Genomic DNA, 25,635 nt, shown 5'->3' on the forward strand with positions numbered 1-25,635 from the left:
AACAGAATATCAAAAGAAGTTTTGATTTTTTTTTTCCCCATTTGAAGACAATCTACTGAAGGATCTGAATTCTATTTTGACAAACTATGTTTGTTTTGTCTCATTGTGGTGTAGTTTGTGCAAACACTGTTACTAGTGCAGAGGTGAAAATGACCACTATCTTGAGGGGTAGGGAGCTGCTGAAGTCTTGATGCTGCTGCAAGTAAGCACTGAAGTTGAAGCAAGTATCTTGCTTTGTTCTATTAAAGCTGGTCGAGCTACTGCAGACTTGGTCTTGTATCCTACCCTCCCATGTTGACAACTAGCTTGCACACTGTTACTTGATTTCAGACTCTTGGTGATGGTTCCTAACATTGATAGGCTTTGATATGTAAGCTTTGTGGAAGGAATACAGTTGATGTCTCTTGATTCCAGCTTGACAGATGGTGGAGAACAATGCAAGAAATTGGCTAGCGCACCATTTGTATTTTGGGTCAAGAATCCTTCAAGCAGTTGTGATGAGATAACTAGCTTCATCTGAGGATTTTCTACAATTTTAATTAAATCGAGAATGTGACCAGGATAGTGATTTTAGTGTATTGCACTTCTATAGACTTGTGCAAATGTTTTTATTTCTCCCAAATGGATCATTTTTATCACTGTCTTGCAGGTTCAGTGTGTACTATGCCATCTTTCTTCAGATGTCAAAATGGTAAATGCATTGATGGAACCGGAGTGTGTAACCAGCAGCAGGACTGTGTGGATGGGAGTGATGAGACCCCTGAATGTAGTAAGTAGAAGTTGAATTGTATAAGATTGAACCTTCAAATGCTGTACTCCAGCTGGCTGTAATAGTGTAAGCGATAAAAGCCAAAAGTCAAGAGCAATCATTGTTCATACAGGTGAATAAAATGTAAATTATCAAGATTAAATTTTAGCGTGACCAAAACTCGTATCTCATCCCCTTTTAAATCAGTCCTCTCACCTTAAACCCATACTCTCTAGTTTTAGATTTCCCTGTCTTGGGGAAGCAGTCCTTCCAGGTGAGGTGACACTTCACCTGTGAGTCCGTTCAGGTCACCTACTGCATCCAGTGCTCCTGGTGTAGCCTTCTGTATGTCAGTGAGATCCAACATAGACTGGGAGACCGCTTCGCAGAGCACCCGCACTCCGTCCACCAGAAAAAGTAGGATTCCCTGTGACCACCCATTTCAATTCCAACATATCTACTGCCGTGATGAGGCCACACTCAGGTTGGAGGAACAACACTTTTTATTCCATCTGAGTAGACTCCAAACTGATGCCATAAGCACATTGAATTTCGGTAATTGCCTCCCTCCAGCCCCCTTCCCATTTCGCTCACTCACCTTACCTATTTGCCTCTGATGCATCTCCCCTTCCCTTTCTTCCATGGTCTTCTACCCTCTCCTATCAGATTCCCCCTTCTCCAGCCCTTTATCTCTTTCACCAATCGACTTCCCAGCTCTTTACTGCACCCAACCCCCTCTCCTGGCTTCATCTATCACCTCCTTCCCTATACCTCTTCTTCCCCTCCCCCACCTTCTTATTCTGACTTCTTGTCTCTTTTTTTCTTCACTCCCCAGTCCTGATGAAGGGTCTCTGCTGGAAATGTCAACTGTTTACTCTTTTCTATAGATGCTGCCTGGCCTGCTGAGCTCACCCAGCATTTTTGTGTGTAGAACTGCATGCATTCTAGGTGTGGTCTCACCAAAGTTTGTGAGCATTGATTTGGGATGGGCTGTTGCACTAAAAGAAAGCATGGCATCTACTTTCCTCACCTTACCTACCTGTGTCATCACTCTGAACTATGTACGTGTACCACTGGATACATCTGAACCAGACTTCCCCAGGGCCTTGCTGTTCAATGTGTCCTGCCCTGGTTTAGGGTATAGAACATTACAGCACAGTAGACGCCCTTTCGCTCATGATGGTGTGCTGACCTTACAACCTACTCAAAGATCATTCCTTGACAATCTCCATATTTCTATCATCCATCTGCCTGTCTGAGTTTCTTAAATGTCCTTGATGTATCTACCTATTCAACTACCCCTTCAAAATTCAAAGTACGTATGTCATGATATGCAGCCCTGAGATTCATTTTCCTATGGGCATACTCAATAAATCCATAATAGAATAATAACCCTAATAGAATCAATGAAAGAATGCACCAACTTTGGCATTCAACTAGCGTGCAAAAGAAAATGAGCTGCATATACAAAAATAAAGTAATAATAAATATGCAATAAATATCAAGAAGATGAGAAGTCCTTTAAATTGAGTCTATAAAGTGTGGGAACATTTCAATGATGGGGCAAGTGAAGTTATTCCCTCTGGTTCAAGAGCCTGATGGTTGAGGGGTATTAACTCTTTGTGAATCTGCTGGTGAGAGCCCTGAAGCTCCTGTACCACCTTACCAATGGCAACAGTGAGAAGAGAGCATGATCTGGGTGGTGGGTGTCCCTGATGATTGATGCCGCTTTCTTGCAACAATGCTTCATATAGATGAGCTCAATGGTGGGGAAGGATTTAAACGTGATGGGGGACTGGGCTGTATCCATTACTCTTTGTAGGGTTTTCCATTCAAGGGCATTGACATTTCCATATCAGGCTATAATACAGGCAGTCAGAATACTCTTCACCACACTTCTAGAAACATTTGATGCCATGCTGAACCTTCACAAACTCTTAAGGAAGTAGAGGCAGTACATTGCTTTCTTTGTAACTGTATTGGCAAGCTGGGCCAAAGATGAGTCCTCCAAAATGATAGCACAATGGAATTTAAAGTTGGCGACCCTCTCCAACTCAATCCTTCAGTGAGGACTGGCTCATGGACCTCTGGTTTCCTCCTCCTGAAGTCAATAATCAGCTCCTTGGTTTTGCTGACATTGAGTAAGAGGTTGTTGTTATGACACCACTCAGCCAGGTTTTCCATCTCCCTCCTATATGCTGACCTTTGGCATATATTTTTTTTAATAAACTGTATCTACCCCCAGCCCCATACTCTCCTCCAATTACCTTAAAATTTTTACCTCATATTAGCCAATTTGCCCTGAAGGAGAAAGTCTCTGACTATTCACTCGATCTGTGCCTCTTAACATCTTGTACACCTCTGTCGTGTCACCTTTTATCCTCTGCCCAAGAGAAAAGCCCTATCTCACTCAACCTATCCTCATAAGGCATGCTCTTTAACCCAGGCAACATCCTGGTAAGTTTCTGGACCTTTTCTAAAGCTTCCACATCCTTCCAGAACTGAACACAATATTCCAAAATGTGGTCCAGCCAGGGTTTCATAGAGCTGTACTTTGTCAAGTACGTTACTTGTCCTGTTAAACTCCATCTGCCAACTTTCTCTGCTGATCTGCAGCCTGTTGTATTGTAACCACTGTATCTTTGTACAGTCCTTGTCTACCATACCATGAATTTTGGTGTTATCAACTAATATACTTCTACACCATCTAGGCTATCAGTCAAATCTTTGTACATGACTCAATGTGGCACACCATTGGTTGGAAGTCTCTAATTGAAAACAAAACTTTCACTGCTGCCTTGTGAATCCTACTGCCAGGCTAACCTTTGCATTCAATTGGTTTGCTTGCACTGGATTCCATATGATCTAACCTTCCAGACAACTTTCCCTTGCAGGATCTTGTCAAAACATTTTTAAATTCCAGGAAGACAATAACTACAGCCTTGTCCTCACTTCTCTTAGCCATCTCCACAAAAAAAACTATCAAATTTATTGGGTATAATTTCCTATGCTAACTATCGCTAATCAGCCCTTAGATTTCTGAATAGTTCCAATCTGAGTCTCCTCCAGTAACTTTCCTACACTCGGGTTCACTGGTTTGTAGTTCCTTAGCCTGCCTTGTAGCCCTTTAAATACACGTTAGCCACCCTGCAGCTCTCTGGTATCTTGCCCATGGCTAAAGCTGAAGCAGATCTCTGCAGGGTCTCAGCAATTTCTTGCTTCCTGCAGTTTATTGGAATGCACCTCATCAGGCCTTTGGGATTGTCCACGTTTTTGTGGGGCTTTAAGACTACCAATATTTCTGATCTCCGTGATATCACTGTTTCCTCCTTAAATATACTAACCTCTCTACAGTAAATACAGACAAAGGATTCATTTAAGAATATCATTTTGAGTCAAAACTCTTCTGGGTTCTGACCTAGGATGTCTACAATGCCTCCCACAAAAGATGCTGTTATCCAAAGGCCAAGTGATACTCCGGTAGCTCAACCTTTACAGCTTCATGTTTGCTCTGGTTTGTACTGCTTCCAATGAATGTGTGACTGTAATTGCAAATTTCCAGATGTGAACGAATGTCTAGTGAACAATGGTGGATGTTTGCACATTTGCCATGATCTTCTCATTGGCTACGAATGTGGATGCCTTCGAGGGTTTGAGCTGTTTGAGGAAAGAATCTGCAGAGGTAAGTGAAACTGTGGTGGTTTTGTTCTGAGACTGACGGGTTAATTGCAACTGTAATTCCCCTCTGGTCCAGTTGTGGTGGGTAGGGCTGTGTCCATTAAAGAGGGATAGTAAAGGAAAATGTGATGGGCATATATGTGATGGGCTGAATGATCCGTTTCCTGCGTTTGACACTGATAACACTGAATATTGGTTATTTCGACCTAGACATCGATGAATGTCAAAATCCCGGAGCTTGCAGTCAAACTTGTATCAACAAAGTGGGGAGTTATGAATGCTTGTGTCACAAAGGGTACCGAATGGATCCAGCGAAAGGGATTTGTAAAGCACTGGGTAAGTAGAATATCTCTTCAAACTCGTGTTTATCTTTGCCAAGTGCTGATAAAACATTTTCATTAGAATGCAGCACTTGTTCTTCAGCCATTCTACTGCCCTGGTAGTGTGTTGTGTATAAAGCTGGGCAGGGAGTTAAACACCTTCTCAAAAATCATCCAGGTCAGCTTTCTTCAGGTTTTTAATGAGAAAACTTTGTCAAACTGCAGAAAGTGTACTAAAATGCACATTAGATTCAATACAGAATTGTCACACACCTGAATATACTAATATTATCGATTATTCTCACAATTTGCATTAAAGAAGAGAAGACACACATACAGCATTCTATAGCTATGCCGTGGACGAGAGTGAACTCCTGGCACTATGATAGCTCAATAGTGAACAATAAGCAAGCTATTTGCTTCAAAGTACATCTACTAAATGTTCATCAATATTAAGAAAGTGTAAGTCTCACATATTGCTGTTTCAAGGGCAAATATTAGATGGAGATGAACATCTTTCTACTACGTGCTTCAAGTCAAAATCCAAACTAACCTGCGCAGGAAGTCAGCTTTTAAAAAAGCTTAAAAACAGGAATTGATATTTATTCAAAATAAAATTCTTACAAAAGGAACAGCGCCTCTAGAGGCAAAACACTCTGCCTGACATACACAATATCGATCTTAACTACTGAAACTAAAAGTCAAATGATCGTTTCATTTCGCCTTTAACAAACAAATGGGCAATCTCAGTGGCTGGTTTTGAAATAGACTTGCTACGCAGTCTGTAACTTCTCACTTTGAAAATGCTGCCTTTGGTGACGCACATGCTTGAGGTGGTGTCTGATGAGCGGATCAGTGAGATGGTGCTCACCCAGAATGACGATTGGGTGAGGTCCCGCTGAACTGAGTTGTGCCTCTTTCATAATCCTCCAACCCACTGCAGCCCCTCAGAGCCAAGAAAGAAGCAGAATTCACTGAAGTAACATTGGATTGGAAGAGGTTCCTGCTTTGTAGTGCACAGTACTTCCTCTGCATGTACCTTTCTTTGAACAACAAGAAGGACTCTAACCTTTGCCTGACTCCATTGCTCTGTGTTGACAGATTGCTTACAGATGTGCTAACCACTGCAGAGGCTATTATCGGCTATTCCTACAATCATGACTTGCGTACAGATTCAACTCTCTCAGGTTCTGAAATGACTTGGTTATCTTCTCTTCAGGACGTTAGTTTTAATTGCACTGGCAGTGGGCTGATGAGCACCATCAAGGCAGATTTCACCCACTATGACCCAACCTAGGTCCCGTCAGTGGGCATAACGTACATCGTACCAACCATTGCGCTGTACACACCAGGCTTGTGTCAAAATAAAGAACAACAGCGTCTCTTCCGCCTCAAGTGACTGAAGAAGTTCGGCATGGGCCCGCAAACCCTCAAGGCCTTCTACAGGGCACCACTGAGAGCATACTGACTGACTGTATCACCGTCTGGTACGGGAACCTCACCATCCTTCATCATTGGACACTGCGGAGTCTGGTACAGACTGCCCAGTGCACTTGTGGATGTGAACTTCCCTCAAATGGCGTCACTTATAGCAGCAGGTACCAAAAGAAGGGTTGGAAGATCATTGGGGACACCAGTCCCCCAACCATAAACTGTTTCAACTGCTTCCATGGGGCATATGGTATGGCTGCATTCAAGCCAGGACCAATTGGCTACAGGACAGCTTCTTTCTACAAGCCATTATACTAATTAATTCACATGTCTGTACATTGCAGCAGAGTCATAGCATGAAGATTTTTAATCCTTCGCGTAGTGGGATGGATATAAGATTTAAATAAATTCTGATTTCTATGTGCATGGAAGGTGTCTCTGCCAAGCAACAGGAGAATCTCACCAGTAGAGTCAAGTAGAGAGATTTTGACAGCTATGTCCTTAAGATGTGAACAACCATGTTCTGCTTCAGGAGTTAGGATTTCATCCCTGTTGTTGGAAATATAGTCGCATTGTATGAGAGTTGGTGGGGTTCCAGAAAATGTCTTTCAAATTTATGGGGCTGTAGCTACATCGGATGGATGCTCAGCTGGCTCCCCTCCCGGCTCTGCTGCGGGTCTGCTGGACGCAGAGGCCTAAGGTAAAGTTCCTGAACTTACAGCTGTATCTGAAATGTCAATAGGTTCTTGGCTCAGTTCCCTGGAGACCACTGGTGCTTGCTGCACCGTGTGTCCATCTGTGTTCTGCAATATTTTGTTACTGCTTCTCCAGCTCTCCTTGCTACTCTCTTCAGATTCTCCACCACTCTCCAGATGACCATCTTGTCCCCATTCAGCATGATCTACCTCTCCCTCTAGGCTTCTGTGGCCAAGCTCAGCATCTCACTCAACTATTGTCCAATGGTGATTTATCACCACCATCTGGTGCAGCAAGTGAGGGTCATGCAGTTGGTTCCATGTTAGCTTCTGTTGAAAGGTGAGCCACGTGGAGCACTGCTTGGCCCTTGTCTGCTCCTATTAAGTGGTGAGCACCCATGTGTTTCCAAGATGGTTGATTTTGAGCACTTCTCACTTAATGAAAGCTCATCTTTGGGTTTGAATCTGAAGCGGAGGATGCAAGTTCAGGAGGAGGACTGGTAAAAATTTGGTGTGATGCATGCAAGTTGGTTCCTATCTGTGCCTGCCTCTTCGATTTTGTCCTCTTCCCAGAGATGATTGCTGCTGCTTCATGTACTTTTGCATCTACTAGGGCAGCATCAGCTTCACACTCCTCGAGTGCACTCAATGTAGCTTCTACATGAGCTTTCCCTGTGCCTATGCATGCTTCCTCCATGTCTCCCTGAGCTTTCTCCAACTAGTATTTCAGCTTTGCACTTGGCATACCCTACTCTCACATTTGCCACTTCATCTCTGGGATGGGCTCGTGCTGCAACTATGCTAAGTGGGGTTTTGCTTGAGTGTCTCGAAGACCTGATCGATGCACTTCATTCTGACCTGAACTTCCAGGACTCAGCGATTGACGTTACAGGTGTTGGAAGCTGTTGTTGTAGTGTACACCATTCAGAGGCATCTCCAGTCTGCGGCAATCCCTTCAAGACTAGTTGGTTACCTTCTCACTCAACTGCCCTAGCAGTGCGTTGAGTACAAGGCTAGGCAGGAAGTTCACCACCTTCCCAAAAATCTCCCAGGTCAAAAGCTTCCTTTGGTGTTTTTAAAGAGAAACTGCAGAAAGTTAAGAAAAACACATATTTAAATTCAATATAGAATTATCATATACCTGAATATACTAATATTTTTGATTATTCTCATGAACAGTGTTAAACAAAATAATGCACTCATGCAACGTTCTCTATCTATGCTGTGGACCAGAATGAACTCGTGCCACGACAATAGCGATGAATGATAAACATAATATTTCCTTCAAAGTACCTTTACTCAATGTTTACCAATATGAAGAAAGCTTATGCGCACAGATATTGCTGCTTCAGGGGCATATGCAGACAGATGTCTTTCTACTCCGTGCTTCAAGCTGAAATCTGAATTAGCCTGCGCAAGAAGTGATGTTTTTAAAAACAGCTTACAAACCAGTAGTGATGTTTGTACGAAACAAAGGTCATACAGATGGACAGCACCTCTAGAAGCCATGGAACACCATTGTAGTTGCAATTTTAATTTTCAGCAATGCTTAACTCTTAAAGAAATTGCTATTTCAGTTGGCATATTTTTAAATGGTCCTTTAGAAATGAGGTAAATTTTATATAGTATTTTGAACAGTAAATGGTTAACCAATATTATTTTGCAGACTTTGAATAAGTTGTTACTTGGTACAGCAGCTGCTAATGTAATTCAGAATATTAATTTTTCTAGGCTTCAATTTGCTTACTAAAGGTTTCTTTACAGGTGAAGAACCTTATTTGGTTTTCACTAACCGTCATGAAATTAGGAAAATTGGTTTGCATAAAATGGAATACACAGAGATTGCGTGGCAATTGAGAAATGCTGTAGCTCTTGATGTAGATGTTGCAACACAGACCCTCTTCTGGGCTGACTTGACACAGCAAGCAATATTTAGGTATGTTTTTGTGAATTTAAACTAAGGTCACCTTTTGAGATTTGACCATGGTCATCTGGATAATGACTTTAATTCATTGAAATGCATTTGTCAAGTAAACGTGCATTAACTTGGTGTCCAAATCTGTAATGGTATCACGTTTGGGGAAATGTTTGTGTGTTTTAGAATTGGGGTATATGGCACAAGACTAATGAACCTTGTGTCCATTCAAATTGGGAAGGTGGAGGAAAAGGTCACTATCTTCTCACAACTTCTTGAACTAGCTCTACAGCCTTGTATATGACAGCTTTGAAAATTCAAAAGTGGAGGTTCTGCATCTCTTATCCCCTTATCCCACTTTCCTCCTTCCACTGCCTATTTAAAAATGAATGGGCAGATATTTAAAGCCAAGAACTACAGATGCTAGAAGTCCAGTAACATTGATTTTGATCTGAAAGTTTCACTTCCCTATCCGGTGCTATTGCCTTGTGCAAATTTGCTACATTTTTGTATCCCTTCCAAACTTCTCCACTGCTCTATCTCCAATGTTTAAGCTGTTCCTTGGAAAGCTGTCCCAGCTTAAGAATTTTAAAAATACAATCTTCCACTTCTGACAACCTTGTCAACTCCCCTATATCTTCAGAGCAACTTTTACAAGCTTGTAATTTAAGCAGTTTTGCGGTCTAATATTTTTGACACAGACCCAGCAATAATTCCCTGTTCTTGTATTCTATCACTCAATGTCAGCAAGATCAAGGAGCTGATTATTGACTGCAGGAGGTGGAAGTTGGAAGTGCATCAGCCAGTTCTTATCGGAGGCATCAGAGGTGAAAGTGGTCAGCAAATTTTAAATTCTTCACTATTATCATTTTGGATGATCTGACCTGGGCTCAGCACGTAATAGCACAGTGCCATTATGAAGAAAGCACGGCAGTGCCTCTACTTCCTTAGAAGTTTGCAAACATTTGGCATATCATCTAAAACTTTGACAAATTTCTCTAGGTATGCAGTGGAGAGTATATTGACTGGTTGCATCACCGCCTGATATGGAAATGAAACTCCCTTGAACAGAAAATACTACAAAAGTAGTAGATTCAGCCCAGCCATCATAGATGAAGTCATAGGGGACATCATAGATTCAGCCCCCCCACCACTGAGCACATCTACATGGAACTCTATTGCAGGAAAGCAGCATCCATCATCAAAGACTCCCACCATCCAGATCATGCTCTTTTTATTGCTGCCTTCAGGAAGAAATTACAGGAACCTCAGGCCCCACGCCACCAGGTTCAGGACCAGTTATCATCCCACAACCACGGGGTCTTGAACCAGAGGGGATAACCTCACAACTCCTCTTGCCCCATCACCGAACTGTTACCATAACCTATGGATGCACTTTCACAGACTCTACAACTCATTTTCCCAATATTTATTATTTAATTTCTTTTTACTTGTCTTGCATTTGCACAGTTTGCTATCTTTTGCACATTGTTTGTCTGTCCCTTTTGGGGAATTCTTTCATTGTTTCTATGGTGTTTCTTGTGGGCATGCAGAGTAAAAACAAGAAATGAATCTGTTATTTGGTGACATACATGTAATTTGATAATAAATTTGCTTTGATCTTGTGCCGTGGGGTGTGTGTGTGTGTGTGTGTGTGTGTGTCTCTCTAAGATAGTTTGCCACCTTAAGGTCATTGGGTGTTCACGCATAGCCGTTTGATCCTCTCCAACACTCAACCTTTTATTTTTTTAAATTTAGAAATACAGCATGGTGGCATGCCCTTCCAGCCCAACAAACCCACGCTGCTCAATTACACGCTTGTGACCAATTAACCTACTAACACGAGTAGGCATACAGGAAGAAACCAGAATGTATAAACTCCTTAAGAACAGCGGTGGAATTGAACTTGGGTCACTGTTGCTGTAATATTGCTATGGTAACGTCACTCTTCAACACTGTTGAACCTCCCCAACAAATAATAGTGAATTCTCTAGATTAAGTTCATTTTGCCCCTTTTCCCCTATTATCTGTATCTTAATGCAGTCTGTTTTTCTTACTAATAACAAGTAATTTTTGTAATTCTTGCTGCTATATTCAAGCCTAAGTTAATTCTGTGTGTTAGAAAGCAAAAGGCTAGCCCTTGGTCCTCCATTAGTAACAGACTGGTCACAATATGAACATCAGGCTTCTATCTTGCTGCTCACTGTTGAGCAACTTGAGAATCCAATTTGGCATTGCCCTTTGGATTCCATTAACATTGTGCCACAGGCAGCCTTGCTGAAACCTTCTGGTAGATATGATGCTCAGAATGCATTGTTTAAGAAACTGCAGAGCATTCAGTTTCAAGGTTTTTAACAGCTTATCCTAAACTGTGTAAGTTTCTAATACTTAGACTATGGCATTAACACTGAGCGGCTGGATTCTGTAAATGGATGGTATGGATCCAGTTCACATGTCTTTTTGATGTAAGTGGGTAGGGCATAGGACCACATTTAAAAAGTGAGTATTCTTGTAGGTGTTATGTACTTCCTGGCCACTTCATTGAAACCATTGTTATTTACAGTCTAAACAGTTAATTCAAACAGGTTGGTAGTTGCATTTGGACAAGAGGGCTCAAGTGGTTGGTGTGCAATGTTCTGTCTTGAAATAACTTGATTAACTTACTTCCTAAATCAATGTCAACATTAATTAAATGCTGTTCTATTCCATAAATACATCCAATTATGAGCTTTGCTCTTGGGCACAAATAACAAATTCAGTAAATTAACTTTATTCCTCCTTTTTGTGCTCATAGTTGAGAAGATTGGTGTTCTTCCCTTGTCTGTCCTCTTGCAAGTTAGAAGATCTCAAAATGGATTACACTTTTAAGGGGAAGTTCTAACCGGTACATTTCCAAATCTCAATTGCTCTCAACAGTGTGTCCATGGATAAACGTGGAAACTCAACTCATAAATCCATCATAGTCAAAGATCTAGGAGCTCCCGTGGGAATTGCTGTGGACTGGATCTATAAGCATCTCTACTGCATTGATAGCGGCACTAAGACGATTTCCGTCATGAAATATGACGGCACTAAAAGGAAAATCCTTTTTGATACAGACCTGAGAGATCCAATTTCTATAGTTGTTAATCCACTCTCTGGGTAATGAATTATTTAACTTGTTTCGTGTCATTGCTACTTTTATTTTGGATGACTGTAACTTTGACTATTCTCAGCTGACCTTTTAGCTTCTGTTCTTACAGCCTTAGTCTATAGAAGTTTTTGACAATTCCTGGAGCTGTATTTTATAAATTGAGAGTAGTAACTGACAAGGAAGGAGTTGATTTGAAAATATTAAAGCTTTTGTGTCCTGATTGAGGATCAATGGGATTGAAATAGACCCCTTGGTCTGTAGGATAGAGACAACATTACAATGAGTATTTCAGAAATGCTGAGTTTTTTTTAAACAGGAGCTCTACTTGGAAGTTTAATATTTGGTTATGATGGTAATTGTCAAGAATAGATGGGTTGAATTTTGGGGGGAAAAGATTTATTGATTTATTAATTCTAGGTGATCATTTTGAAGTGCTTAAATTAATATTCCTGCTGTATTTCTAGGTTTGTTTACTGGTCAGATTGGGGTGAGCCAGCAACGATTGAAAGAGCAGGAATGAATGGCTATGGTCGTAGTGCTCTGGTTACAAGAGATATCGAATGGCCGCATGGCATTGCCTTGGGTAAGTAGGCTGCTAATCTTGACAAGAGCACGTTCTATTCGTCACTTCATTTCGTAATGCAGTGAATTTCCCCCTCTGCTACAGATCTTGTGAAGGGCTGTCTCTATTGGGTTGACTCAAAGCTGCATACGTTATCAAGTGTAGATTTAAATGGTCAAGACAGAAGAGTTGTGTTGGTGTCAAAGGAATTCCTTGCTCATGCTTTTGCAATTACCATTTTTGAGGCAAGTCTGGGTGATGGTCTGATCTGATCCGTGTATTTAATGTGTCACCTGACTTCCCTACTAATCTCCTTGTGGTCTGAAATAGTCCAGTAACATTTCCATCACAAACGTACAGATTACCTATTGACTTGCTGTTAGGATTCTGTTCCTTTCACCCAGGATCACTCCATCACCAGAATTTACTTCTAACAACCTGCATCACTGTTTTATTTTTTTACTGCCAATCTTTTACAGATACATATAAACTATTTGTTATCTGGGCTATTTGCAGGAAGGGGAATCAGGGTTTCCAAATGGGAGCAATTGATTAGTGTATCTAGGCAACGGAGTGGAGGAGGTTGGATGATTAATAGCAGCAGCAGGAGACGCCATTCTTCAAAGTTTAAAGTAAAATTTATTATCAGGGTAGATACATGTCACCACATTTAAAAACCCTGAGATTCTGTTTCTGCTGGCATACTTAGCAAATCTATAGAAAGGTAACTGTAAACATCAGGAATTGTTAACTGTAAACAAACTGTGCAAATGCAGATAGAAATCAATAGCAATGAATAATGAGTATGAAATAACAAGATAAAAGAGTCTTTAAATGAGTGTAGTTATCCCTTGTTTTGTTTCAAGAGCCTGATGGTTGAGGTGTAGCAACTGTTCTTGAACCTGGTGGTGTGAGTCCTGAGGCTCCTGTACCTTCTACCTGATGGCAGCAGCGAGGAAAGAGTATGGCCTGGGTGTGAGGTTCTTTGATAATGGATGCTGCTGTTTTATGGCAACATTTCATGAGGATGTGCCCAATGGTTGGGAGGGTTTTACCTGTGATGTATTGGGACAAAACCACTACCTTTTGTAAGATTTTCCACTCAAAGGCATTGGTTTTCCCATACTAGGCCGTAATGCAATCATTCAGCACAGTTTCCACCACACATCTATAGATGTTTGCCAAAGCCTTCGATGACGTGCCAAATGTCTCCAGATCCTGAGGAAGTAGAGGCACTGTTGAGCTTTCTTTTCTGTCCAGGACAGGTCCTCTGAGACAGTGAAGCCCAGGAATTTAAGGTTACTGCCCCTTCCCATCTCTGATCCTCCAATGATGACTGCCTCACAGACCTCTGGTTTCCCTCTTCCTCTCCATTCTTAAACTACAGTATTTAGTTGAAATTGATGCTGACTTTAATCAATTGTGGATCACTGCTACTATCATACAATTGCTTTGAATTACTAACTACGATCAAAGGTTCAAACGACACATGGTGTGATTCTGTCACAGGAAATTGTGTTTGTATCTATTAACAGATTTGATCTGCTTTCATTTTAGGATAATGTATTCTGGATTGATGGGGCAAGCAAAGCACTTTATGGAACAAACAAATTTACAGGTTCAGATATAATGCGTTTAGCTGCCAATCTTCATGAGCCTCGAGACCTCGTTGCTTATCATGAGCTGACTCAACCATCAGGTAAACTTTGACAATGTTCCTGACTTGTAATTTGTCCTTAAAGGGAGCTAGGTAACATTGAAGTCAGTAGTTTTGTTCAACTTTCCCTTGTATCAATTCTCAGTCCCTCAGCCTAGTTATCCTGGGCTTGAAGTTTTCATTATTTTTGATCTGAGAATCAAGATAACACCCAATCCCATGAACAACACCACCACCCAACTTGATTTGGTAGTTTTTCTGGCAATGAATGTGACCAAGCTTTCCAATGTATAAGGAATGCCAATTTTTTCTTATCTATATATAACTATCTGTATTTAACTTGACTACATTTAAATTCTAGTGATAATGTAAAATAATTTTTTGCTTGGGCCCATCTCTGAAGATTTGAGAATTTAAGATTATGTTCAGGATTTGATTGACAACTTGTGGATGGCCTTGGCTCTTCATGTCTTTGGTTCATTTTATGTTCTGTAAACCTGTTATCAGTTCCTAGAGTTCTATTTTTAAATTGGTCAAGTATCAGTTCCTCTGCATTTGTTGGCAATCTACTTGGCACAGATAATTAAGCTTCAGCTAATCCAGCACTGAGATTAGGAAAAAGGTTCATTCAGTATTTATTCTTTCATTGGAATAGATCACTTGGTATACTAAATTCCATTTCTGTATGATTTTACTATGATCAGAGTCTGATTTCTTAGTTGAAACAATCTAATTGCAAGCTAGATTTGTTTATCCACAGGCAAAAACTGGTGTAAGAATCTGAAGACAAGAAGCTGTGAATACATGTGTCTCCCGGCTCCCCAGATGAACAGAAACTCTCCCAAATATACCTGTGTGTGTCCATCTGGGATGAAACTGGATCAGGATGGACAGCACTGCAGGATGGACATATGTGAGTTGTAAAATCCATTAGGTTTAACCTGGAGTTTAACTGCTCAAGAGAGACTGATTTAATAGTGCAAGGATTTTTTTTTAAATTTATTCCTGAATTGACTTGCTGCCAAACTTCTGATGTGGGAAGTGTTAATTAACAAAATTGCAATTAGGTTAAAACCAGGTCCTAACACACAGACTAACAAAAAAACAGCTAGGTATTACATGAATAGAAAACAAAAGGCATTTATTTAGTTATTTTAAAACTGAGTACATCCAATGTGGTAATTGACTTTCCCTGCAGAAGAAGCTATTTTGAGTCATTATCTAGAGGCTGATTGTAAACTGAATGCAACATGGCTTACTGTTTGTCTTTCCACTAGTTAAAACTTGTGGAGCATCTGAGTTTCTGTGCCTCAATAAACAATGTGTCCCTGGTAAGTGGTTATGTGATGGCAAAGCTGACTGTGAAGACGGATCTGATGAAAGTACAGATGTCTGCCGTAAGTACTGCTTCTGTGTTGGAACGGGATGGATGAGATACTCTTTGCCCAATGTATATTGCCATTCATTTAAATCTCCATAATCTGTAAAACTAGCAATTTAGTGGATTAGTAAAAAGAGATTAAGTAATCTGATTTTGGAGCTTGATTCCTAGGCTCATAGTATTGCTGTAGAAACCCCCAAATAGAAACAAGAAGTAGTCATTTTAGGGTGGCCCTGTTATGAGCAACAACTTACGCCCTTGAAGACATTAATGGGGGGTGGGAATTAGAAGTTAAACTGTCCAAAGTCATCGTATCAAACACTGTAACCTGTTGATTGCATGCAACAATAACTTGGGTGCCCAGCTTACAGTTTGGCACGTCAGAGTTCAATCCTGGTGTCCTCTGTAAGGAGTCTCTGAACGTTCTTCCTGTGGAATAGTTGGGTTTTCTCCAGGATCTCCGGTTTCCTCCAAAATTTTACTGGATAGGTTAGAATAGAACTTTATTGTAATTGCTCAAGATGAGATTGTGGTGCTACTCCATTGCAGTATGACTTAATTAAAATAAATAAATATTCCCATATTTACATGCAACAAGTGACTTCAATAGTCCATAGCATTCAAAGGCAACTGGCAAGCCAGGATGTAACATTATTCAGCTGCACAACAATCCTCGGGAAGAAGCTGTTTTACTCTCCAACTGTCTTGGCTGAGATGTCTCTGTATCTCCACCAGATGGCAGGAGGTTGGCCACTATAAATGGTTCTATGATTAGGTTAGGGTTAAATTGGGGTTTTCAGGGGTTGTGGGGCAATGAGGCTCAAAGGGCCAGAAGGGCCTATTCTATGCTGATTCTCTAAATAGATAACTTGACACTCCTGCTCCAGAGCTCGTGATATTGAGTGCTCAAGGTCACAATTGCCTGCTGCTCCAGTTACTGACTTTTCAGCTGAAATACAGATTCAGTATGACGTATCAGTATTTTCCCCTAGATCAAAGAGCGTGCCTTAGCCATGAAATCAGCTGTGGACCTGGATCTTTGCAGTGCATTCCTGCTGCATGGCAATGTGATGGAGAGAAGGACTGCCATAATAATGGTGATGAGATTGATTGTGGTAGGTTAACTCATCTCCAGACTATTGAGAACAAAGTTCAGATTGATATCCATGCCATTTCACAGGGGGCAAACTTGAGTTCATGCTGGGGAAAAGCTTTTGCAACATTAACACAAACTGAAGTGCTTACATGACTTTGACTTGGTAGCTGTAATATGCATCTTTATTAACAAATTGACCACATAGCCAATTTGATGTCATTCATGCTTCCAGAAAGTTGTTCTACCTACTGGTCCTGTGATACGAATAAGTTTCTTCTCTAAAGTGTTTATTGATGCCACTTCATTCTAAACTTCAAGGTATTAAAGATTTTGGTGCCTTGGCTCTTCTAACCTGCATTTTATGTTCTCCATTCCGGCAAGTATCCTGGTGGATCTGAGTTGTCTTAAATCACGTAATATCTGTGCAACTAATCTGGCATCTGTTTTGCCAAATGAGGTATTGTATTCAATGTAAAACAAATTCTTCGCTCAATCAGCTCTGATCCCATAAACTGCATGTGCACCATTGTGAAGTCTAATTACTACATGGTTCTCAATTCACGTGTTATAAAGTGAATAAGTAGGTTTTTGTTTAAAATACAACAAGTGGCTACATCAAAAGGACTGTGCTTAAATGCTTCCTGTCTAGCTAGTCAGCATCTTTGAATGTGTCTAATTGGCAAAGCTATATGGGAAAGCTATGTTATACTCACAATGTCACCTGTTGTAAAATCCATTTCCCCCCCCCCCCCTCACAGGTCAAATTACTTGTGATCCTTTGGAATTCACTTGCTCCAGTGGGAGGTGCATTGCCAAAACGTTTGCCTGCAACGGTATGGATGATTGTGGTGACGGAAGTGATGAAAAGAACTGTGCTCTATCTACCTGTGGTGCTCATGAGTTTCAGTGCAATAACTCAGAATGCATACCTTTAAACTGGGTGTGTGATAACAATGTAGATTGTACAGATAAATCCGATGAATCTTCAGACTACTGTGGGTACACTCTTCCTCCTTTGGCCTGCTCTCCTAATGACTTCCTGTGTGCTTCGGGCGAATGCATTCATGCTCGTTGGTACTGCGATGGTGATGCTGACTGCAAAGACGGAAGTGATGAAGCTAATTGCCGTAAGTTTATCTCCTTATGTACACATTTTAGTCTACAACCATTGACCCAAAGAAGAGTATCATAGAAGTTATGCAAATATTGGATGATTTTATTAGAGCAGGGCATTTCAGAGTCTACCTGGGACTAGGCAACTTTAGATTATGTAATAAAATATTAATGAGCTGAGTCAACAAAGTTCTCCTGGCGATTAATGGGCACAATATAATGGAACTCCAAATGGTAGTTTGAAAGTAAACAGCATGGATAGATAACAAGGGTCTTCAATCTGAATACGTGCAATGAAAATGCAGAAGGAGGAATTATCTATGATGTACAAAGACTGTGGATAATGGTAGATCAGACGACTAGAGAGCTTTTGGGATCCAGCATCATGTCCAGAAAGTTCAAGTGACTAACAAATTTTGAGAGAGAATTTGCATGTGTTTTTTAAAGCATCAGTTTCCATCAATTTTTAAATGGAAAAAGGCTTTGAGGGTTAATGTGGGGCCTCAGCAAAGCTGGTGAATTTATAATGACCAATAAATTTGGAATAAATTTTTGCTTGTCTTCACTAGATGACATTGCATTACTCAAGATAGCAATGGGCTAATTTAAACAAAAATGGTGAACTTTCAAAAAGCCTAATTACAAGGGATGATCCTGGAGACACTCAGTGGTTGAGTTACTAAGGGTGAAGAAATTACCAGGACCTCATGTTGGAGTTATTAAAAGGCTGTGAAGATAGTGGACTCATTAGTTGAAATTTTTCATAAAATACTAAACTACCATGAGGGTAGTGGAAGATTAGAAAAAGACCAATATGAAGGCAGGGAACAGACTAGTTTTAATAATATTATTGCCAAAATACCAATCAGGAAATGCTAATCATGTGGAAAAACTCCAAAATTAAACTTACCAACACGATTTACATTTTGTTAAAACAGTATTTGATAAACCTGAGTTTGAGGATGTTTAACATGAGAAAACCACATGTCAGAGCAACACTTACATGTAAGAAAATATTCGGCACAGATACTACCTGAGTGTGTTGCTCGTTCCAGAAGCTCCCTGCTTTCACGTTCCTGCCTGATCAAAGTACATGTACGTGGTTACCAAGTGTGGCACTGAGACTTTTGCAGACCTAGCTTTGAGATCTTGCAATTAATAAATAATGATTACAGTTATAAATCTTCATTCTACTTTTTAGCTCCTCGCACATGTAGGCCTGATCACTTCCAATGTAATGATGGCAGTTGTATTCCTGGGAAAAAGAGATGCAATCAGTTCAGAGACTGTAGTGATGGTGGTGATGAACTCAACTGTCAGGAAAGTAAGTGGGCATGCATTTTTTGTTCAGTAATATAGGTTTAAAAAGTTGCTCCACTTTAAAAAAAAAGTTGAAAAAATTAATCTGGAGCAAAGTGATAATGCACACTTTCTGGGTACTATTCTGGATTTGGCAGGGATTTTTATAAATCGCCTAGATGTTATTTTGGCATTTTGCATGAACAGAAGTGTTAAATGCAAAATCTTCTTTGCAATGGTACTTTGATCTATTCTGAAAAAAGTGCTGCTTGGAGAGCAACCACCTTTTGCTAACCAATTTCCCTTTTAAGCCATTCTGTTTGTATAGTGGCCCTTAAACAGCAGTTATCCTGATCTGAAAGCTCAAACTTAATCAGTATGTCTGGACTACTAGGCCTGTGACCCTCTAATTTTAAGCCACTTGGTGTTAGAGTTTTGAGCTGCTGCTGATTATCTGCCAGGACCCTGCTGCTCAGTGTTGCTGAATTAGTGACATCACACGCCCTCCCAAGGGGCTTACCTTTACTCTTCAGCACCCCACTCCCCCCAGAACAGACATGGACACTCACTTCCTTGAAGAGATCTTCCCATGCGACCTAACCTTTGGGCACTTGAAGGATCTGTGGCCACTGCTTCACAATTTAAGAAGAGCAGACTTGTTCCTTGCCAATCTTCCCAGTCCCCCGATGATCCTGGAAGTCTACTCCCACTTCCGTACCCCATGTTGCAGCTGCAGTTGTTATAGGGAGTGCTGGTATGTTCCTTTCAGGACTGATTTCAGGGAATATCAGCTGCTGAGTTGCCAAGGATGCCAAATCTTTCCAACTTGACATTAAAATAGTACCAAAACCAATGCTAATGTGAAGAAATTTCCCCATTTTACTGACATCAACACTAATTCTTCTGATTTGAATCTGGGATATTTTAAATGGCAAAAATTGATTGGAATAACATTGTCAAATACTCCTGCTTAGATTCAGAGTGCAAGGGACAAACTGACTTCAAATGTCATAGTGGAGAATGCATAAACATCAGCCAAGTATGTGATACCAAGCAGGACTGTAAAGACTGGAGTGATGAAATTCTCAAAGAATGTAGTAAGTGACATTGCCTTAAACTATACTTTGAACATGCAAATTTGACTTTAAACTGTGCTAGAAATGCATAATGAAATCCTGCAGTTCCATTCAGTTTTCTGACTATTGCAACTGAGATGTTCTCAGTTGTGGAAAATAGATATATAGAAATGTACTGGTTTAGAGTTGATCAGGCAGTTCTAATCATGGGTGAACTAAAACTGTAATCTTGAAATGGTACCCATTATCATTGAGGTGACTCCACTTGCACTAAGTTTAGATTTCCTTTTCCAAAATAACGTACTAGTGATTGTTATGGAATTGCTTAAGTAAAATATCCAAATGAAATGCAGAAGTTTCCTTGTGAACTGTATAGGTTTCTGTTTCTTTGCTTGAGGATATTTATTGGGGTCATAACACTGAATGTTGGCACCAATGTGTTTCTCTGTAGATAAAAATGAATGTTTAAAGAAGAATGGTGGCTGCTCCCACATATGCCATGATCTCGTCATTGGTTATGAATGCGAATGCCCTGCTGGTTATGATTTGATTGACAAGACTACCTGCGGAGGTAGGTTTCCTTGACCGGCCTGTTGCAAGATTAGTGCCAGAGTTTTCAGAATCAAGTTTAACATGACTGGCATTGACATGAAATTTGTTATGTGGAGGCAGTACATTGCAATGCATAACAGCTAAATTACAGTAATAAGTGTAAGTATATTTTTAAAAATTAAATCCGTGTAAAAAGAAGGGGGAAAGATAGTGAGTTAGTTTTTATAGGTTCAATGTTCCTATCTGGCAGAGGGGAAGAAGCTGTTCCTGAATCATTGAAGAATCGGGCTCCTGTTTTACTGTCAAATCTAATTTTTCAGGCAATTGGGTGTTATTAACACCTCACACATCAAGTTTTTGGGTGCTAAATTTATTATTGTTCAGTAAACCTGTTGGGTTTTAAGGAAGTACAGAAGACCCCTGAGAGCTGAACAATCCATTCCAAGGGCTTTACTGTACTTGGAAACCCTTCAGAACTTGTAGAACTTTGGGTATACCACATTGGCTGCTATTCGTTTGGTGATTACTGTAAAGAACATTGACTTGGCAGCACTGTTCTTGGTTGCCTTACTAAACCACAAATCTGAGGAATCCTAGGAGTCTTTGATTTCTTTCCAGATGTTAATGAGTGCCACAATCCTGGAGCTTGCAGTCAAATTTGCGTCAATACAGATGGAAGCTATATGTGTGAATGTCATGCAGGTTACCTTATGGATCCAGTTAATGGAGTTTGCAAGGCAATAGGCAAGTCTAAACTGCATGTGCTCCTTGTAATTTGTGCATTGGTAATTTGTTATAAGAATGCCTTTCTGGGGCATAAAAAAAAACCCAAATAGTATACTTCTGGTTCATTTCCTGGTGTAGGAATAGCTTAATGTGTTTGCGGTCGTGTGAGTAGATCTGATTTGCAGACCTAAACTCCTTGCAACTAAGTACTTTTTTTATTGATGAGGCTTTTCACTGAAGAACAGATTACTATCAAAGATTGTATTTTCTGGCTACTTTGGTTTTGGTAAATTCAGTCTTATTATACAAGTTAAAGAACTGGGATGTTCCCTCTTGTATCCTGTTATTATTCAATTGGTTGAACTTGAGCTGACATTCCAAATCTGGTTTATACTAATACCAAATTATTCAATAACATCTTGTCGTTTACATTGGCACAAAGCTACCCATAGGGCTTGACGTCTATTCAATTTCCTATTAATTACACAAACTTAAGTTCACCTAAATATGGGGGAGATTTTGGGTTGGGTATATTGATAAAAGTATTGAAAGTATGCTGTCAGAAATGAAACACCTTGGATTAAAATGGCAGGCTTGACATAATATTATGGAAACTAGCCAATAAAATGCAAGGTTTCATAATTAATAAATTGTGTAGTTTAGCTTGTTAAAAACAAATATCGATTAAACAGCATTTTATTGGAATTTGAGATAAGAGTCCAACTTTGAAATTTAGACACAGAGCCTTATTTGATCTTCACAAACCACCATGACATCAGGAAGCTGGGACTGCATCTCCGGGAGTACACCCAAGTTGCTGTGCAGCTGAGGAACGCTGTGGCGCTGGATGCTGATGTTGCAGAGGGGAGGCTCTTCTGGGCTGATATGGGGCAGCGGGCAATCTTCAGGTAATATGCCTTTTGCATTAAATGTAATCTATTAAAGTTCCAGTGATAGGACGTATTTGCTCACCACTCAGATGGCCACAAGTCATGATGCTCCTCAAATTATTAGTTACCCACTGTTCTCCAGGTTGAGATGGTTCCCAATATAAACAACAGAAGTAGCTTCTGACCATCCTGCTCCCTGACCCCCGATTGCATGAGCTATAGTTCCGTTTTACTTGCAGATAGCACAATATTTGCAGGGTGGAATTTATGGATGAATGAACCAGGAACTTGAGTAGTTTCAAGGTTGGTACTGAGTGATTCTGCTCTATATCAGCTGTTCATCTCCCTCCATAGATTTTGTCTGACCACTGAGTTCCTCCAACTTGTGTGTTGTTCCAGTTTCTAGTATCCACAGTCTCCTCTGTCCCTATTATTTCACTATTACTGGTTTGCAAAGTCCAGTCTTTCTAGGAATAACTTGGAAGCAAATATTGACTATCTTTCTAATTGTCTTGTATTTTTGTTGTAGCACATCACTGAATGAAAAGGATGGCGCAGCTGGAACATCCATAATTAATGGCCTGCAAATCCCTGGAGGAATTGCTGTGGACTGGATCAATAAACTTCTTTACTGGACTGATCGTGGCATGAAAACATTATCTGTGGCTAATTTTGATGGAACAAAGGGGAAGATTCTTTTTGATACAGACTTGAGGGAACCAGATTCAGTTGTGGTTGATCCACTGTCAGGGTACTTCTTGCTTTGGCTGTTTTGTAATTTACTAGCACTGATTTTTGAATTTGTCAAGTGCTTTCAAGCTTTCATAAATGCCATTATCATCTTCAAAGTGCTTAGCAAGTCAAACTAATAGGTGCCATTTTTCCAACTAAATAGTGGTAGTGCACATTCAAATTAACTGAATCTCCTAGGTGGAACTAGGAAAGAGAAGGTGAAAGAGAAGGAAAGAGAAACTTACTGTGGGATTCAGTAAATAACCTCTGCTCCTCTATGCAAAACATTAATACAAATAACAGACAGCATGAGAGCCAACATTGGCCCAATGTAATCTAGCATTTTATTTAGCACTTGTATTCTGGTGAGCCAGTCTATTTTGTGTTTCAAGACAAAACTCTGCTTGGCTAAAAATGGTTTTTGCACTAAGTAATTACAAATTATTATGTATTGCAGTAGGAACTGCAGTTACTGGATCTACTCAAAGACTTAATTAAAATGTGATCCCTTTCCTTCAAGGTTCATTTACTGGTCTGACTGTGGCACTCCGGCAAAGATTGAGAAAGCAGGCATGAATGGTATTAATCGCCAACTTTTGCTTGGCACCAAAATTGAGAGGCCAAAAGGCATTGCACTTGGTAGGTAAGGTGGCCTTTTTAATGGTGCACTGACTGGTATTGGGCTTTGTTAACCTTGCCTTGAAACATGTTTTTCCACAGACCACATGAAAGGGCGCGTATATTGGATTGATGCAAAGTTGCACACATTATCAAGTATGGATCTCAATGGACAGGACAGAAGAACAGTTTTACAGTCACAAGAATTCCTTCTACATCCTCATGCTATAGCTCTATTTGAGGTAATGTTTTTCAAGATTTGTTTTCAAATGAAATTGTATAAGATGTAAGTGAGGCCTAATCTGAGGTATTGTGTGTAGTTCTGGTCACTTACCTACAGCAAAGAAATCAATAAGATTGAAAGAGTAGAGAAAAAAAAATTACAAGGTTATTGCTAGTACTTGAGGACCTAAGTTATAGGGAAAAGTTGAATAGGTTAGGACTTCATTCCCTGAAGTGTAGGAGAATGAGAGGAGATTTGATAGAAGTATACAAAATTATGAGGGGTATAGATAAGGGACCAGACCTCAATCCAACCAAGAATTTGTGGATCGACTTAAAGGGCTGTTCATTCACGATCCCTATGCAATCTGACAGAGCTTGAGCAGTTTTGTAAAGAAGAATGGGGAAAAATTGCAGTGTCCAGATGTCCAAAGCTGATAGAGACCTATACACCACAGACTCAAGGGTGTAATTGCTGCCCAAGGTGCATCTACTAAAAACTGACTTGAAGGGGGTAAATACTTATGCAATCAATTATTTTGTGTTTTACATTTGTAATTAATTTAGATCACTTTGTAGAGATCTGTTTTCACTTTGACACAAAAGGGTCTTTTTCTTTAGATCAGTGTCAATAAAAGCCAAATTAAATCCATTGTAATTCAATGTGAGAAACAATAAAAGATGATCATTTTCCAAGGGGGGTGAATGCTTTTTATAAACACTGGGAATAAGTTGAGATCAAACTTGCAACCAAAGTTACAATCCTAGGCTTCAAATGAAACCGTAAAGTTTGGTCACTGAATTTCTGATTCCTCTACTTCGAAGAGCTGATGTAAAGGAACTCCAGCCCTAATGGGCATTGTGTGAAAGGTCATGACCATGGTCCACGTGTGGGCCGATGGGACTAGGCAGATTTGCAGCTTGGCACAGATTGTTTTGAATTCAGTACATAACAGACCCTTCCAGCCAGATGACCAGTACAGTCCAGTAGCCCACCTAATCACAGGACAATTTACAATGATCGACTAAGCTATCAACAGTACACCTTTGGTCCATGGAAGGAAATCGGAGTACCCAGAGGAAAACCATGTGGTCATGGGAAAACGTACAAACTCCTTACAGACGGTGCTGGAATTGAACTCTGAACTCCACCCTGAGTTGTAATAGTGTCATCCTAACCCTTATGCTACTTCGGCACCCGAGATGGGCTGAAAGGCCTGTTTTTGTGCTATAGTGTCTATGACTCTATGAATAGTTCACACTATTGTCCTGCGTGCCACATTGCTTTCAACAGTAGCCATTTAAGGTACAGATTAAATGTGTTCTGTAAGGAAGTGCTTGTGTGATGATACAAATTGATAAATGTCCATGCAGGGAGTTGTTAAACTGAAGTCTCCCATGGATTAATGGAGTGACATTTTCCCCAAAATATTCATTTCCAGGATCATGTTTATTGGGCTGATGAGGGGAAAGGAATTTATGGAGCCAATAAGTATACTGGAGATAATGTGAACCTTCTGGCCTCTAATGTTGACCCTGGGGACATCATAATCTATCATGAGCTGATACAGCCATCTGGTAAGCAATCTGTAGACTATTTTATGTGGTGTAGCTTACTTGGTTCCTGATGATATTTAGCACACAATTTTCCTTAATGCAGGACTGTTGATATTATTCAGATCTGTGGGACAATTTAAAAATAGTTAACTTGCCAGATTTAGTTCATGTATTGCAGCAGGCTTTCCAGTTCAATTTCTTTTATAGAAAAATTTATTGCATGCAAAAACTTGA

General features: G+C 40.2%; 1 protein-coding gene across 1 annotated transcript in view; it reads left to right on the top strand.

The window, feature by feature from the left end:
- The window catches only part of LOC132394159 (prolow-density lipoprotein receptor-related protein 1-like), a 68,311-nt gene that overhangs the window by 33,378 nt on the left and 9,298 nt on the right, over nucleotides 1-25,635 (top strand). Inside the window, exons 19-39 of the mRNA XM_059969962.1 lie at nucleotides 650-769; nucleotides 4,311-4,430; nucleotides 4,637-4,762; nucleotides 8,637-8,808; nucleotides 11,704-11,928; nucleotides 12,385-12,503; nucleotides 12,588-12,727; nucleotides 14,040-14,181; nucleotides 14,900-15,052; nucleotides 15,417-15,536; nucleotides 16,513-16,635; nucleotides 17,375-17,743; nucleotides 18,931-19,053; nucleotides 20,003-20,125; nucleotides 20,556-20,675; nucleotides 21,275-21,400; nucleotides 22,119-22,290; nucleotides 22,802-23,023; nucleotides 23,525-23,643; nucleotides 23,725-23,864; nucleotides 25,287-25,422. Coding sequence (XP_059825945.1) covers nucleotides 650-769; nucleotides 4,311-4,430; nucleotides 4,637-4,762; nucleotides 8,637-8,808; nucleotides 11,704-11,928; nucleotides 12,385-12,503; nucleotides 12,588-12,727; nucleotides 14,040-14,181; nucleotides 14,900-15,052; nucleotides 15,417-15,536; nucleotides 16,513-16,635; nucleotides 17,375-17,743; nucleotides 18,931-19,053; nucleotides 20,003-20,125; nucleotides 20,556-20,675; nucleotides 21,275-21,400; nucleotides 22,119-22,290; nucleotides 22,802-23,023; nucleotides 23,525-23,643; nucleotides 23,725-23,864; nucleotides 25,287-25,422 — 3,210 coding nt within the window. The remainder of the gene's footprint in view (nucleotides 1-649; nucleotides 770-4,310; nucleotides 4,431-4,636; nucleotides 4,763-8,636; nucleotides 8,809-11,703; nucleotides 11,929-12,384; nucleotides 12,504-12,587; nucleotides 12,728-14,039; nucleotides 14,182-14,899; nucleotides 15,053-15,416; nucleotides 15,537-16,512; nucleotides 16,636-17,374; nucleotides 17,744-18,930; nucleotides 19,054-20,002; nucleotides 20,126-20,555; nucleotides 20,676-21,274; nucleotides 21,401-22,118; nucleotides 22,291-22,801; nucleotides 23,024-23,524; nucleotides 23,644-23,724; nucleotides 23,865-25,286; nucleotides 25,423-25,635) is intronic.

This window comes from Hypanus sabinus, chromosome 5 (genome assembly GCF_030144855.1).
Source record: "Hypanus sabinus isolate sHypSab1 chromosome 5, sHypSab1.hap1, whole genome shotgun sequence".
Lineage (NCBI taxonomy): Eukaryota > Metazoa > Chordata > Chondrichthyes > Myliobatiformes > Dasyatidae > Hypanus > Hypanus sabinus.